This window comes from Salmo salar, chromosome ssa09 (assembly GCF_905237065.1).
Source record: "Salmo salar chromosome ssa09, Ssal_v3.1, whole genome shotgun sequence".
NCBI classification, from domain to species: domain Eukaryota; kingdom Metazoa; phylum Chordata; class Actinopteri; order Salmoniformes; family Salmonidae; genus Salmo; species Salmo salar.
This window is the reverse complement of record NC_059450.1, coordinates 157,088,933-157,107,008: the sequence shown is the minus strand read 5'-3', so window position 1 is coordinate 157,107,008 and position 18,076 is coordinate 157,088,933. Positions and strand designations below refer to the sequence as shown.

General features: G+C 45.7%; 1 protein-coding gene across 1 annotated transcript in view; it reads right to left on the bottom strand.

Annotated features, from left to right (window-relative positions):
• Positions 1–18,076, bottom strand: part of bckdha (branched chain keto acid dehydrogenase E1 subunit alpha) — a 35,491-nt gene that overhangs the window by 13,860 nt on the left and 3,555 nt on the right. Inside the window, exons 2-6 of the mRNA XM_014215532.2 lie at positions 16,364–16,540; positions 10,498–10,584; positions 10,121–10,229; positions 5,955–6,116; positions 540–746 (exon numbers count right to left, since the gene is read on the bottom strand). Of these exons, the coding sequence (XP_014071007.1) occupies positions 540–746; positions 5,955–6,116; positions 10,121–10,229; positions 10,498–10,584; positions 16,364–16,540 (742 nt within the window). The remainder of the gene's footprint in view (positions 1–539; positions 747–5,954; positions 6,117–10,120; positions 10,230–10,497; positions 10,585–16,363; positions 16,541–18,076) is intronic.

Here is an 18,076-nt window from a genome sequence, read left to right as displayed (position 1 = left end):
GGAACACAAACAGAACAACGTGCTGCCTGGAACACAAACAGAACAACATGCTGCCTGGAACACAAACAGAACAACGTGCTGCCTGGAACACAAACAGAACAACGTGCTGCCTGGAACACAAACAGAACAACGTGCTGCCTGGAACACAAACAGAACAACATGCTGCCTGGAACACAAACAGAACAACGTGCTGCCTGGAACACAAACAGAACAACGTGCTGCCTGGAACACAAACAGAACAACATGCTGCCTGGAACACAAACAGAACAACGTGCTGCCTGGAACACAAACAGAACAACGTGCTGCCTGGAACACAAACAGAACAACATGCTGCCTGGAACACAAACAGAACAACGTGCTGCCTGGAACACAAACAGAACAACGTGCTGCCTGGAACACAAACAGAACAACATGCTGCCTGGAACACAAACAGAACAACGTGCTGCCTGGAACACAAACAGAACAACGTGCTGCCTGGAACACAAACAGAACAACATGCTGCCTGGAACACAAACAGAACAACGTGCTGCCCGTCTTACCGATCCCGTCTCCCCGGTACTGCTCGTTGGTCGGCGTGGAGATGGCGTAGCCGTTGTTACGGCAGAAGAAGATGAGCGGGCACTCCAGGGTCGCAGAGAAGTTGAATCCGGCGTGAGCGTCGCCCTCGCTGGCCGCGCCCTCTCCGAAGTAACAGATCACAGCACGGTTGGTGTTCTCTCTCTTGGCTGCGTACGCTGCCCCCGCAGCTAGTACACAGAGGAGGGAGTTAGTACACAGAGGAGGGAGTTAGTACACAGAGGAGGGAGTTAGTACACAGAGGAGGGAGTTAGTACACAGAGGAGGGAGTTAGTACACAGAGGAGGGAGTTAGTACACAGAGGAGGGGAGTTAGTACACAGAGGAGGGGGAGTTAGTACACAGAGGAGGGGGGGTAGTACACAGAGGAGGGGGTAGTACGCAGAGGAGGGGGTTAGTACGCAGAGGAGGGGGTTAGTACACAGAGGAGGAGGGGTTAGTACACAGAGGAGGGGGTTAGTACACAGAGGAGGAGGGTTAGTACACAGAGGAGGGGGTTAGTACACAGAGGAGGGGGTTTAGTACACAGAGGAGGGGGTTTAGTACACAGAGGAGGGGTAGTTAGTACACAGAGGAGGGGTAGTTAGTACACAGAGGAGGGGTAGTTAGTACACAGAGGAGGGGTAGTTAGTACACAGAGGAGGGGTAGTACACAGAGGAGGGGAGTTAGTACACAGAGGAGGGGGAGTTAGTACACAGAGGAGGGGGAGTTAGTACACAGAGGGGGGGGAGTTAGTACACAGAGGGGGGGGAGTTAGTACACAGAGGAGGGGAGTTAGTACACAGAGGGGGGGAGTTAGTACACAGAGGGGGGAGTTAGTACACAGAGGAGGGAGTTAGTACACAGAGGAGGGAGTTAGTACACAGAGGAGGGAGTTAGTACACAGAGGAGGGAGTTAGTACACAGAGGAGGGAGTTAGTACACAGAGGAGGGAGTTAGTACACAGAGGAGGGAGTTAGTACGCAGAGGAGGGAGTTAGTACACAGAGGAGGGGGGTAGTACGCAGAGGAGGGGGGGGTAGTACGCAGAGGAGGGGGGGTAGTACGCAGAGGAGGAGGGTTAGTACGCAGAGGAGGGGTTTAGTACGCAGAGGAGGAGGGGTTAGTACGCAGAGGAGGGGGGTTAGTACACAGAGGAGGGGGTTAGTACACAGAGGAGGGGGTTAGTACACAGAGGAGGGGGAGTTAGTACACAGAGGAGGGGGAGTTAGTACACAGAGGAGGGGGAGTTAGTACACAGAGGAGGGGGAGTTAGTACACAGAGGAGGGGGAGTTAGTACACAGAGGAGGGGAGTTAGTACACAGAGGAGGGGGAGTTAGTACACAGAGGAGGGGGAGTTAGTACACAGAGGAGGGGAGTTAGTACACAGAGGAGGGGGAGTTAGTACACAGAGGAGGGGGAGTTAGTACACAGAGGAGGGAGTTAGTACACAGAGGAGGGGGAGTTAGTACACAGAGGGGGGGAGTTAGTACACAGAGGGGGGGAGTTAGTACACAGAGGGGGGGAGTTAGTACACAGAGGGGGGGAGTTAGTACACAGAGGAGGGGAGTTAGTACACAGAGGAGGGAGTTAGTACACAGAGGAGGGAGTGTAGTACACAGAGGAGGGAGTTAGTACACAGAGGAGGGAGTTAGTACACAGAGGAGGGAGTTAGTACACAGAGGAGGGAGTTAGTACACAGAGGGGGGGTTAGTACGCAGAGGAGGGGGGGTAGTACGCAGAGGAGGGGGGGTAGTACGCAGAGGAGGGGGGTTAGTACGCAGAGGAGGGGGAGTTAGTACGCAGAGGAGGGGGAGTTAGTACGCAGAGGAGGGGGAGTTAGTACACAGAGGAGGGGGAGTTAGTACACAGAGGAGGGGGAGTTAGTACACAGAGGAGGGGGAGTTAGTACACAGAGGAGGGGGAGTTAGTACACAGAGGAGGAGGGGTTAGTACACAGAGGAGGAGGGGTTAGTACACAGAGGAGGAGGGGTTAGTACACAGAGGAGGGGTTAGTACACAGAGGAGGGGAGTTAGTACACAGAGGAGGGGGAGTTAGTACACAGAGGAGGGAGTTAGTACACAGAGGGGGTTAGTACGCAGAGGAGGGGGGGTAGTACGCAGAGGAGGGGGGGGTAGTACGCAGAGGAGGGGTTAGTACGCAGAGGAGGGGTTTAGTACGCAGAGGAGGAGGGGTTAGTACACAGAGGAGGGGGTTAGTACACAGAGGAGGGGGTTAGTACACAGAGGAGGGGGGTTAGTACACAGAGGAGGGGGGAGTTAGTACACAGAGGAGGGGGAGTTAGTACACAGAGGAGGGGAGTTAGTACACAGAGGAGGGGGAGTTAGTACACAGAGGAGGGGGAGTTAGTACACAGAGGAGGGGGAGTTAGTACACAGAGGAGGGGGAGTTAGTACACAGAGGAGGGGGAGTTAGTACACAGAGGAGGGGGAGTTAGTACACAGAGGAGGGGAGTTAGTACACAGAGGAGGGGGAGTTAGTACACAGAGGAGGGGGAGTTAGTACACAGAGGAGGGGGAGTTAGTACACAGAGGAGGGGGAGTTAGTACACAGAGGAGGGGAGTTAGTACACAGAGGAGGAGGGGTTAGTACACAGAGGAGGAGGGGTTAGTACACAGAGGAGGGAGTTAGTACACAGAGGAGGGGGAGTTAGTACACAGAGGAGGGGGAGTTAGTACACAGAGGAGGGGAGTTAGTACACAGAGGAGGGGGAGTTAGTACACAGAGGAGGGAGTTAGTACACAGAGGAGGGAGTGTAGTACACAGAGGAGGGAGTTAGTACACAGAGGAGGGAGTTAGTACACAGAGGAGGGAGTTAGTACACAGAGGAGGGAGTTAGTACACAGAGGAGGGAGTTAGTACACAGAGGAGGGAGTTAGTACGCAGAGGGGGGGTTAGTACGCAGAGGAGGGGGGGTAGTACGCAGAGGAGGGGGGGTAGTACGCAGAGGAGGGGGGGTAGTACGCAGAGGAGGGGTTAGTACGCAGAGGAGGGGTTTAGTACGCAGAGGAGGAGGGGTTAGTACACAGAGGAGGAGGGGTTAGTACACAGAGGAGGGGGTTAGTACACAGAGGAGGGGGTTAGTACACAGAGGAGGGGTTAGTACACAGAGGAGGGGGGAGTTAGTACACAGAGGAGGGGGAGTTAGTACACAGAGGAGGGGGAGTTAGTACACAGAGGAGGGGGAGTTAGTACACAGAGGAGGGGGAGTTAGTACACAGAGGAGGGGGAGTTAGTACACAGAGGAGGGGGAGTTAGTACACAGAGGAGGGGGAGTTAGTACACAGAGGAGGGGGAGTTAGTACACAGAGGAGGGGGAGTTAGTACACAGAGGAGGGGGAGTTAGTACACAGAGGAGGGGGAGTTAGTACACAGAGGAGGAGGGGTTAGTACACAGAGGAGGAGGGGTTAGTACACAGAGGAGGAGGGGTTAGTACACAGAGGAGGAGGGGTTAGTACACAGAGGAGGAGGGGTTAGTACACAGAGGAGGGGTTAGTACACAGAGGAGGAGTTAGTACACAGAGGAGGAGTTAGTACACAGAGGAGGAGTTAGTACACAGACAGACAGACAGACAGACAGACAGACAGACAGACAGACAGACAGACAGACAGACAGACAGACAGACAGACAGACAGACAGACAGACAGACAGACAGACAGGGGTTAGTACACAGACAGACAGACAGACAGGGGTTAGTACACAGACAGACAGACAGACAGACAGACAGACAGACAGACAGGGGTTAGTACACAGACAGACAGACAGACAGGGGTTAGTACACAGACAGACAGACAGACAGACAGACAGACAGACAGACAGACAGACAGACAGACAGACAGACAGACAGACAGACAGTATTGTTTCTTATCGATGGCGGGGTTAGTATATACTGAAGTAAGCACTACCAGGTCCCAGATGTATCATTAATACCAGTGTAATCTATAAAATGTCTTAACTCTAGAGCTTAAGATTCGAGACCAGTTTCTGAATAAGGGCCAGTAAAGTTAAATGGACTGAAAAATCAGGAAGTAGACCAGGAACAAACTCTGGGCCCAGTTATAGCCAGTAGCTAAATACAGTGCCTTGCAAAAGTATTCATTTCCCTTGGCGTTTTTTCCCCCTATTTTGTTGCATCACAACCTGTAATTTAAAATGGATTTTTATTTGGATTTCATGTAATGGACATACACAAAATAGTCCAAATTGGTGAAGTGAAATGAAAAAAATATAACTTGTTTCAAAAAATTCAAAACGGAAAAGTGGTGCGTGGATATGTATTTAAATTAGCATACATGTTTAGTGTTCGTCAAAAGGCATGTGGGAGACTCTCCAAACATATGGAAGAAGGTACTCTGGTCAGATGAGACTAAAATTGAGCTTTTTGGCCATCAAGGAAAACGTTATGTCTGGCGCAAACCCAACACCTCTCATCACCCTGAGAACACCATCCCCACAGTGAAGCATGGTGGTGGCAGCATCATGCTGTGGGTTTGTTTTTCATCAGCAGGGACTGGGAGACTGATCAGAATTGAAGGAATGATGAATGGTACTAAATACAGGGAAATTCTTGAGGGAAACCTGTTTCAGTCTTTCAGAGATTTGAGACTGGGACGGAGGTTCACCTTCCAGCAGGACAATGACCCTAAGCATACTGCTAAAGCAACCCTCGAGTGGTTTAAGGGGAAACATTTAAATGTCTTGGAATGGCCTAGTCAAAGCCCAGACCTCAATCCAATTGAGAATCTGTGGTATGACTTAAAGACTGCTGTACACCAGCGGAACACATCCAACTTGAAGGAGCTGGAGCAGTATTGTCTTGAAGAATGGGCAAAAATCCCAGTGGCTAGATGTGCCAAGTTTATAGAGACATACCCCAAGAGACTTGCAGCTGTAAATGCTGCAAAAGGTGGCTCTATAAAGTATTGACTTTGGGGGGGGGGGTGAATAGTTATGGACGCTCAAGTTCTCTGTTTTTTTGGTCTTATTTTTTGCATCTTCAAAGTGGTAGGCATGTTGTGTAAATCAAATGATACAAACCACCAAAAAAACATTTTATTCCAGGTTGTAAGGCAACAAAATAGGAAAACTGGCAAGGAGGGTGAATACTTTCGCAAGCCACTTTAGGAACAAACTCTGGGCCCAGTTATAGCCAGTAGCTAAATGGGGCCCGGAGTGTTTCCTAGCTAGGTCACATGCTCAGGAGAAGGGTTTCAACTCACAAAGACCGAGATTGGAATTTAAATTCTCTAAACCGTTTAAAAAATAAATTAAAAAAAAATCAGGAACATTTGAATTTAGAATTTGGTTTACATTCTGAATCGACTGGAATCGATATGCGAGTTAATCCCAACCATGATCTGAGAAAAGGGGCTGACCTTGTGGGATCTGAGTGGCCAGAGGAGAGGAGATGGTGACGAAGTTGAGGTCTTTGCTGCCGTAGTGAACGGGCATCTGGCGACCTTTTCCCAGGTCATCAACGTTGGCATAGCACTGTGCCATGAACAGGTCCAGGGGGAAGCCACGGTACATCAGCACTCCTACCGACAAAACACACAGAGGGGCTGTTAACCTCTATAGGACATCAGCACTCCTACCGACAAAACACACAGAGGGGCTGTTAACCTCTATAGGACATCAGCACTCCTACCTACAGACACACAGAGGGACTGTTAACCTCTATAGGACATCAGCACTCCTACCTACAGACACACAGAGGGGCTGTTAACCTCTATAGGACATCAGCACTCCTACCGACAAAACACACAGAGGGACTGTTAACCTCTATAGGACATCAGCACTCCTAAAGACAGACACACAGAGGGACTGTTAACCTCTATAGGACATCAGCACTCCTACCTACAGACACACAGAGGGACTGTTAACCTCTATAGGACATCAGCACTCCTACCTACAGACACACAGAGGGACTGTTAACCTCTATAGGACATCAGCACTCCTACCTACAGACACACAGAGGGACTGTTAACCTCTATAGGACATCAGCACTCCTACCTACAGACACACAGAGGGGCTGTTAACCTCTATAGGACATCAGCACTCCTACCTACAGACACACAGAGGACTGTTAACCTCTATAGGACATCAGCACTCCTACCTACAGACACACAGAGGACTGTTAACCTCTATAGGACATCAGCACTCCTACCTACAGACACACAGAGGGGCTGTTAACCTCTATAGGACATCAGCACTCCTACCTACAGACACACAGAGGGGCTGTTAACCTCTATAGGACATCAGCACTCCTACCTACAGACACACAGAGGACTGTTAACCTCTATAGGACATCAGCACTCCTACCTACAGACACACAGAGGGACCGTTAACCTCTATAGGACATCCGCACTCCTACCGACAGACACACAGAGGGGCTGTTAACCTCTATAGGACATCAGCACTCCTACCTACAGACACACAGAGGGACTGTTAACCTCTATAGGACATCAGCACTCCTACCGACAGACACACAGAGGGGCTGTTAACCTCTATAGGACATCAGCACTCCTACCTACAGACACACAGAGGGGCTGTTAACCTCTATAGGACATCAGCACTCCTACCTACAGACACACAGAGGGACTGTTAACCTCTATAGGACATCAGCACTCCTACCTACAGACACACAGAGGGACCGTTAACCTCTATAGGACATCAGCACTCCTACCGACAGACACACAGAGGGGCTGTTAACCTCTATAGGACATCAGCACTCCTACCTACAGACACACAGAGGGACTGTTAACCTCTATAGGACATCAGCACTCCTACCTACAGACACACAGAGGGACTGTTAACCTCTATAGGACATCAGCACTCCTACCTACAGACACACAGAGGGGCTGTTAACCTCTATAGGACATCAGCACTCCTACCTACAGACACACAGAGGGACTGTTAACCTCTATAGGACATCAGCACTCCTACCGACAGACACACAGAGGGACTGTTAACCTCTATAGGACATCAGCACTCCTACCTACAGACACACAGAGGGGCTGTTAACCTCTATAGGACATCAGCACTCCTACCTACAGACACACAGAGGGACTGTTAACCTCTATAGGACATCAGCACTCCTACCTACAGACACACAGAGGGGCTGTTAACCTCTATAGGACATCAGCACTCCTACCTACAGACACACAGAGGGACTGTTAACCTCTATAGGACACAATGGGTTGTTAAACATTGAATGAGAGTCAATGTTTTATTAAGAATCAGAATTAGCACCATCTGTTAATGAATACTTTGATGATGTGGTCGTATTCACTAGACAGACGGGACATCAGAATAAAAAAAGGATTTAAACGGGGAGGGATTACCTCTAATGAATGGTTTGTTATTGGCTGAGTTAATGCATTATTTAGTTTCATCAGTGTTTCACTTCGCTTTGAAGCAAAACTATCAAATTACAGTCCAACCAGTGAGGCGGAACGGTGATGAGATGTGAAACGGTTTGTTCTCTCACTAAACCCCGCTGAATAGTCCCAGTCGGTATTAGATAGACCGGTCCGGCCGCCCGCACGCCCGCCCGCGGGGAAAACAACACGTGGTTACCCAGGTTACCACATTGGCTCACAGCAAACACTTGACCTTTAAAAGTCAATTACAAAACTACATTTAAGAGAAGTACATGTCTAAAGGTGACTTTTCAACACTGCCAGGGCGTTCTCACTACTTAAAAAACATGGCATATTGTAGGGCTTCCCTCGTGCCTCTTCTCATGACGATGCTGGCAGCCACGTGAGTGAGTGCTAGCTAGCTAACGACAGCAACATTAAGCTAGCCAAGACCAACAACACAAACAAACTATAGACGATACAGCTACAAGTAGTGAACAGAGTTATAAACTGACTACAGAGCTACAAGTAGGGAACAGAGTTATAAACTGACTACAGAGCTACAAGTAGGGAACAGAGTTATAAACTGACTACAGAGCTACAAGTAGGGAACAGAGTTATAAACTGACTACAGAGCTACAAGTAGAGAACAGAGTTATAAACTGACTACAGAGCTACAAGTAGTGAACAGAGTTATAAACTGACTACAGAGCTACAAGTAGAGAACAGAGTTATAAACTGACTACAGAGCTACAAGTAGTGAACAGAGTTATACACTGACTACAGAGCTACAAGTAGGGAACAGAGTTATACACTGACTACAGAGCTACAAGTAGGGAACAGAGTTATACACTGACTACAGAGCTACAAGTAGGGAACAGAGTTATAAACTGGACTACAGAGCTACAAGTAGGGAACAGAGTTATAAACTGGACTATAGAGCTACAAGTAGGGAACAGAGTTATACACTGACTATAGAGCTACAAGTAGGGAACAGAGTTATACACTGGACTATAGAGCTACAAGTAGGGAACAGAGTTATAAAATGGACTATAGAGCTACAAGTAGGGAACAGAGTTATAAACTGGACTATAGAGCTACAAGTAGGGAACAGAGTTATAAACTGGACTATAGAGCTACAAGTAGGGAACAGAGTTATAAAATGGACTATAGAGCTACAAGTAGGGAACAGAGTTATAAACTGACTACAGAGCTACAAGTAGGGAACAGAGTTATAAACTGACTACAGAGCTACAAGTAGGGAACAGAGTTATAAACTGGACTATAGAGCTACAAGTAGGGAACAGAGTTATAAACTGGACTATAGAGCTACAAGTAGGGAACAGAGTTATAAACTGACTATAGAGCTACAAGTAGGGAACAGAGTTATAAACTGACTATAGAGCTACAAGTAGGGAACAGAGTTATAAACTGACTACAGAGCTACAAGTAGGGAACAGAGTTATACACTGACTACAGAGCTACAAGTAGGGAACAGAGTTATAAAACGGACTACAGAGCTACAAGTAGGGAACAGAGTTATACACTGACTACAGAGCTACAAGTAGGGAACAGAGTTATACACTGACTACAGAGCTACAAGTAGGGAACAGAGTTATAAACTGGACTATAGAGCTACAAGTAGAGAACAGAGTTATAAACTGGACTATAGAGCTACAAGTAGGGAACAGAGTTATACACTGGACTATAGAGCTACAAGTAGGGAACAGAGTTATAAACTGGACTATAGAGCTACAAGTAGGGAACAGAGTTATAAAACGAACTATTACTAAACAAGTGAAATGTCTTACCTGTGACACACCTTGCTCTAGTTACATGTAACCCCACGATTTCCCCACGCGGCGTAGCCTGAAGCCTGAAGCCACAGGGCTCTTCTGGCAAGCTCTTTTTCCCCACCGTGGAGGCATTGTGAACCATAAAATCGCGATTTTTTGTTTGTTGTTGACCTACTTACATACAGCAGCTTTTTGTTTTTGTTACGTTTTGTTATTTCTGACAAAGTTGGCTCTTCTACACTAGGGGTGAATGGAAAGAATGTTTGTTTTCCCTCGTTTTTGTGGGGATTGGTCGAGGGGAATTCCTCGTTTATTACATGAATGTCGACTCAGAAGATCCTTAAAACAGAGGTGAGATGTCAACAGGTCTTCCTCCTCCTTCACCTGCTTCTCTGTACTGGCCGAAGACCAAGTCCCTTGGGTCGAGAGCCGCAGCGCTGCCGATATGGGTTCCCTCTTCTCCATAGTTAGTCATGTAGAAGGATATACGACCCTAAAACACACACACACACACACACACACACACACACACACACACACACACACACACACACACACACACACACACACACACACGTCATTAGAGTCCTGTCTAGAGTCGTACCACCCTATTGCCTATGGGCCCTGGTCCAAGTACTGCCCTGTAGGGAATAGGGTGCCATAGGGCCCTGGTCCAAGTACTGCCCTGTAGGGAATAGGGTGCCATTTGGTAGGCAGACCTCACGACGGACCCAGGTGGTAGCTCTCTCTCTCTCTCTCACCTGTCTCTGAGACTCATAGAGGATGCGGTCCATTGTGTTCAGAAGGGTCATCTTCTGGTAGAAGTTCAACACTTGTTCCTTGGAGAGCTGAGGAAGGAAGGGCAAACACAATCAGCCAATCAGACAGGGAGGGCAGTCACAGAGATAGAGATCCTAACGCTATTGGACAAGGTGCTGTATAATACTGTGGTAGAGATTCTAACTCTATTGGACAAGGTGCTGTATAATACTGTAGTAGAGATTCTAACTCTATTGGACAAGGTGCTGTATAATACTGTGGTAGAGATTCTAACTCTATTGGACAAGGTGCTGTATAATACTGTGGTAGAGATAGAGATTCTAACTCTATTGGACAAGGTGCTGTATAATACTGTGGTAGAGATTCTAACTCTATTGGACAAGGTGCTGTATAATACTGTGGTAGAGATTCTAACTCTATTGGACAAGGTGCTGTATAATACTGTAGTAGAGATAGAGATTCTAACTCTATTGGACAAGGTGCTGTATAATACTGTGGTAGAGAGAGATTCTAACTCTATTGGACAAGGTGCTGTATAATACTGTAGTAGAGATTCTAACTCTATTGGACAAGGTGCTGTATAATACTGTAGTAGAGATAGAGATTATAACTCTATTGGACAAGGTGCTGTATAATACTGTGGTAGAGATTCTAACTCTATTGGACAAGGTGCTGTATAATACTGTGGTAGAGATAGAGATTCTAACTCTATTGGACAAGGTGCTGTATAATACTGTAGTAGAGATTCTAACTCTATTGGACAAGGTGCTGTATAATACTGTAGTAGAGATTCTAACGCTATTGGACAAGGTGCTGTATAATACTGTGGTAGAGATAGAGATTATAACTCTATTGGACAAGGTGCTGTATAATACTGTGGTAGAGATAGAGATTCTAACTCTATTGGACAAGGTGCTGTATAATACTGTGGTAGAGATAGAGATTCTAACTCTATTGGACAAGGTGCTGTATAATACTGTAGTAGAGATTCTAACTCTATTGGACAAGGTGCTGTATAATACTGTGGTAGAGATTCTAACTCTATTGGACAAGGTGCTGTATAATACTGTGGTAGAGATAGAGATTCTAACTCTATTGGACAAGGTGCTGTATAATACTGTGGTAGAGATTCTAACTCTATTGGACAAGGTGCTGTATAATACTGTGGTAGAGATAGAGATTCTAACTCTATTGGACAAGGTGCTGTATAATACTGTAGTAGAGATTCTAACTCTATTGGACAAGGTGCTGTATAATACTGTGGTAGAGATTCTAACTCTATTGGACAAGGTGCTGTATAATACTGTGGTAGAGATAGAGATTCTAACTCTATTGGACAAGGTGCTGTATAATACTGTGGTAGAGAATTCTAACTCTATTGGACAAGGTGCTGTATAATACTGTGGTAGAGATAGAGATTATAACTCTATTGGACAAGGTGCTGTATAATACTGTGGTAGAGATGTTCTAACTCTATTGGACAAGGTGCTGTATAATACTGTAGTAGAGATAGAGATTCTAACTCTATTGGACAAGGTGCTGTATAATACTGTGGTAGAGAGAGATTCTAACTCTATTGGACAAGGTGCTGTATAATACTGTGGTAGAGATAGAGATTCTAACTCTATTGGACAAGGTGCTGTATAATACTGTAGTAGAGATTCTAACTCTATTGGACAAGGTGCTGTATAATACTGTAGTAGAGATTCTAACTCTATTGGACAAGGTGCTGTATAATACTGTGGTAGAGATAGAGATTCTAACTCTATTGGACAAGGTGCTGTATAATACTGTGGTAGAGATAGAGATTCTAACTCTATTGGACAAGGTGCTGTATAATACTGTGGTAGAGATTCTAACTCTATTGGACAAGGTGCTGTATAATACTGTGGTAGAGATAGAGATTCTAACTCTATTGGACAAGGTGCTGTATAATACTGTGGTAGAGATAGAGATTCTAACTCTATTGGACAAGGTGCTGTATAATACTGTGGTAGAGATAGAGATTATAACTCTATTGGACAAGGTGCTGTATAATACTGTGGTAGAGATAGAGATTCTAACTCTATTGGACAAGGTGCTGTATAATACTGTGGTAGAGATAGAGATTCTAACTCTATTGGACAAGGTGCTGTATAATACTGTGGTAGAGATTCTAACTCTATTGGACAAGGTGCTGTATAATACTGTGAGATAGAGATTCTAACTCTATTGGACAAGGTGCTGTATAATACTGTGGTAGAGATTCTAACTCTATTGGACAAGGTGCTGTATAATACTGTGGTAGAGATAGAGATTCTAACGCTATTGGACAAGGTGCTGTATAATACTGTGGTAGAGAGAGATTCTAACTCTATTGGACAAGGTGCTGTATAATACTGTGGTAGAGATAGAGATTCTAACTCTATTGGACAAGGTGCTGTATAATACTGTGGTAGAGATTCTAACTCTATTGGACAAGGTGCTGTATAATACTGTGGTAGAGATAGAGATTCTAACTCTATTGGACAAGGTGCTGTATAATACTGTGGTAGAGATAGAGATTCTAACTCTATTGGACAAGGTGCTGTATAATACTGTGGTAGAGATAGAGATTCTAACTCTATTGGACAAGGTGCTGTATAATACTGTGGTAGAGATAGAGATTCTAACTCTATTGGACAAGGTGCTGTATAATACTGTAGTAGAGATTCTAACTCTATTGGACAAGGTGCTGTATAATACTGTGGTAGAGATAGAGATTCTAACTCTATTGGACAAGGTGCTGTATAATACTGTAGTAGAGATTCTAACTCTATTGGACAAGGTGCTGTATAATACTGTAGTAGAGATTCTAACGCTATTGGACAAGGTGCTGTATAATACTGTGGTAGAGATAGAGATTATAACTCTATTGGACAAGGTGCTGTATAATACTGTGGTAGAGATAGAGATTCTAACTCTATTGGACAAGGTGCTGTATAATACTGTGGTAGAGATAGAGATTCTAACTCTATTGGACAAGGTGCTGTATAATACTGTAGTAGAGATAGAGATTACATTACATTTACATTTACATTTAATATTCTAACTCTATTGGACAAGGTGCTGTATAATACTGTGGTAGAGATAGAGATTCTAACTCTATTGGACAAGGTGCTGTATAATACTGTGGTAGAGATAGAGATTCTAACTCCATTGGACAAGGTGCTGTATAATACTGTGGTAGAGATAGAGATTCTAACGCTATTGGACAAGGTGCTGTATAATACTGTGGTAGAGAGAGATTCTAACTCTATTGGACAAGGTGCTGTATAATACTGTGGTAGAGATAGAGATTATAACTCTATTGGACAAGGTGCTGTATAATACTGTGGTAGAGATAGAGATTCTAACTCTATTGGACAAGGTGCTGTATAATACTGTGGTAGAGATTCTAACTCTATTGGACAAGGTGCTGTATAATACTGTAGTAGAGATTCTAACTCTATTGGACAAGGTGCTGTATAATACTGTGGTAGAGATTCTAACTCTATTGGACAAGGTGCTGTATAATACTGTAGTAGAGATAGAGATTCTAACGCTATTGGACAAGGTGCTGTATAATACTGTGGTAGAGAGAGATTCTAACTCTATTGGACAAGGTGCTGTATAATACTGTGGTAGAGATAGAGATTATAACTCTATTGGACAAGGTGCTGTATAATACTGTGGTAGAGATAGAGATTTTAACTCTATTGGACAAGGTGCTGTATAATACTGTGGTAGAGATAGAGATTCTAACTCTATTGGACAAGGTGCTGTATAATACTGTGGTAGAGATTCTAACTCTATTGGACAAGGTGCTGTATAATACTGTAGTAGAGATAGAGATTCTAACTCTATTGGACAAGGTGCTGTATAATACTGTGGTAGAGATAGAGATTCTAACTCTATTGGACAAGGTGCTGTATAATACTGTAGTAGAGATTCTAACTCTATTGGACAAGGTGCTGTATAATACTGTGGTAGAGATTCTAACTCTATTGGACAAGGTGCTGTATAATACTGTGGTAGAGATAGAGATTCTAACTCTATTGGACAAGGTGCTGTATAATACTGTGGTAGAGATAGAGATTCTAACTCTATTGGACAAGGTGCTGTATAATACTGTAGTAGAGATTCTAACTCTATTGGACAAGGTGCTGTATAATACTGTAGTAGAGATTCTAACTCTATTGGACAAGGTGCTGTATAATACTGTGGTAGAGATAGAGATTCTAACGCTATTGGACAAGGTGCTGTATAATACTGTGGTAGAGAATTCTAACTCTATTGGACAAGGTGCTGTATAATACTGTGGTAGAGATAGAGATTCTAACTCTATTGGACAAGGTGCTGTATAATACTGTGGTAGAGATAGAGATTATAACTCTATTGGACAAGGTGCTGTATAATACTGTGGTAGAGATAGAGATTACCTAACTCTATTGGACAAGGTGCTGTATAATACTGTGGTAGAGATAGAGATTCTAACTCTATTGGACAAGGTGCTGTATAATACTGTGGTAGAGATGTCTAACTCTATTGGACAAGGTGCTGTATAATACTGTGGTAGAGATGATCTAACTCTATTGGACAAGGTGCTGTATAATACTGTGGTAGAGATAGAGATTCTAACTCTATTGGACAAGGTGCTGTATAATACTGTGGTAGAGATAGAGATTCTAACTCTATTGGACAAGGTGCTGTATAATACTGTGGTAGAGATGTCTAACTCTATTGGACAAGGTGCTGTATAATACTGTGGTAGAGATAGAGATTCTAACTCTATTGGACAAGGTGCTGTATAATACTGTGGTAGAGATAGAGATTCTAACTCTATTGGACAAGGTGCTGTATAATACTGTAGTAGAGATTCTAACTCTATTGGACAAGGTGCTGTATAATACTGTGGTAGAGATATTCTAACTCTATTGGACAAGGTGCTGTATAATACTGTGGTAGAGATAGAGATTATAACTCTATTGGACAAGGTGCTGTATAATACTGTGGTAGAGAAATTCTAACTCTATTGGACAAGGTGCTGTATAATACTGTGGTAGAGATTCTAACTCTATTGGACAAGGTGCTGTATAATACTGTGGTAGAGATAGAGATTCTAACTCTATTGGACAAGGTGCTGTATAATACTGTGGTAGAGATAGAGATTCTAACTCCATTGGACAAGGTGCTGTATAATACTGTGGTAGAGATTCTAACTCTATTGGACAAGGTGCTGTATAATACTGTAGTAGAGATAGAGATTATCTGGGCCCTTGGACAAGGTGCTGTATAATACTGTGGTAGAGATAGAGATTCTAACTCTATTGGACAAGGTGCTGTATAATACTGTGGTAGAGATAGAGATTCTAACTCTATTGGACAAGGTGCTGTATAATACTGTGGTAGAGATTCTAACTCTATTGGACAAGGTGCTGTATAATACTGTGGTAGAGATGAATTCTAACTCTATTGGACAAGGTGCTGTATAATACTGTGGTAGAGATAGAGATTCTAACTCTATTGGACAAGGTGCTGTATAATACTGTGGTAGAGATTCTAACTCTATTGGACAAGGTGCTGTATAATACTGTGGTAGAGATAGAGATTCTAACTCTATTGGACAAGGTGCTGTATAATACTGTGGTAGAGATTCTAACTCTATTGGACAAGGTGCTGTATAATACCGTAGTAGAGATAGAGATTATCTGGGCCCTTGGACAAGGTGCTGTAAACTGTGTACACCTTGGGTATTATGTTGTATACTGTACTGCCACCTGCAGTGGTAGCCTGTGGGTCCTCTGAGGGGTTAATGACCTGTGAAGTATGAACTAGTAAAGTGTGTACCTGTGGGTCCTCTGAGGGGTTAATGATCTGCCCGGCCCGGTCCATAACCCTGTAGACGGGGATGCCAGAGATCACGTTAGGTTGGATGAACTCCAGGTGATCAATAAACTCCGCTGATGCTCCCGGAAACTGGGGCTTCTCCTCTGAGGAGTCAAACGGCTGCTGCCTGACAGCTCCCTGAGAGAGAGAGAGAGACGGGGGAGAGAGAGAGACGGAGAGAGAGAGAGAGACGGGGGAGAGACGGAGAGAGAGAGAGAGAGAGAGACGGGGAGAGAGAGAGACGGAGAGAGAGAGAGACGGAGGGAGAGACGGGGGGAGAGAGGACAGAGAGAGAGAGACGGGGGAGAGAGAGAGACGGAGAGAGAGAGAGACGGAGGGAGAGACGGGGAGAGAGAGACAGAGAGAGAGAGACGGGGGGAGAGAGAGACGGAGAGAGAGAGAGACGGGGGGAGAGACGGAGAGAGAGAGACGGGGGGAGAGACGGAGAGAGAGAGAGACGGGGAGAGACGGAGAGAGAGAGACGGGGGGAGAGACGGAGAGAGAGAGAGACAGAGGGAGAGAGACGGAGAGAGAGAGAGAGAGACGGAGAGAGAGAGAGACGGGGAGAGACGGAGAGAGAGAGAGACAGGGGGAGAGAGACGGGGAGAGAGAGAGACGGAGAGAGAGAGAGACGGGGGGAGAGACGGAGAGAGAGAGAGAGAGAGAGACGGGGGGAGAGAGAGACGGAGAGAGAGAGACGGAGGGAGAGACGGGGGAGAGAGAGACAGAGAGAGAGAGACGGGGGGGAGAGAGACGGAGAGAGAGAGAGACGGGGGAGAGACGGAGAGAGAGAGAGACGGGGGGAGAGACGGAGAGAGAGAGAGAGGGGGAGAGACGGAGAGAGAGAGAGAGAGAGAGAGAGACAGGGGGAGAGAGACGGAGAGCGAGAGAGACGGGGAGAGAGAGAGACGGAGAGAGAGAGACGGGGGAGAGAGAGAGAGAGACGGGAGAGAGAGAGAGACGGAGAGAGAGAGACGGAGAGAGAGAGAGAGAGAGAGAGAGAGAGAGAGAGAGAGACGGAGAGAGAGAGAGACGGAGAGAGAGAGAGAGAGAGAGAGACGGAGAGAGAGAGAGAGAGAGAGAGAGAGAGAGAGAGAGAGAGAGAGAGAGAGAGAGAGAGAGAGAGAGAGAGAGAGAGAGAGAGAGAGAGAGAGAGAGAGAGAGAGAGAGAGAGAGGGAGAGAGAGAGAGAGAGAGAGAGAGAGAGACGGAGAGAGAGACAGGGGGAGAGAGACGGAGAGAGAGAGAGACGGAGAGAGAGAGAGACGGAGAGAGAGAGAGACAGAGAGAGAGAGAGAGACGGAGAGAGAGAGAGACGGAGAGAGAGAGAGACAGAGAGAGAGAGAGACACAGAGAGAGAGAGAGAGACGGAGAGAGAGAGAGACGGAGAGAGAGAGAGAGACAGAGAGAGACAGAGAGAGAGAGAGAGACGAGAGAGAGAGAGAGACGGAGAGAGAGAGAGAGACAGAGAGAGACAGAGAGAGAGACAGAGAGAGAGAGAGAGAGAGAGAGACAGATCAGGGAGAGAGACAGAGAGAGAGACAGATCAGGGAGAGAGACAGAGAGAGAGACAGATCAGGGAGAGAGACAGAGAGAGAGACAGATCAGGGAGAGAGACAGAGAGAGAGACAGATCAGGGCGAGAGACAGAGAGAGAGACAGATCAGGGAGAGAGA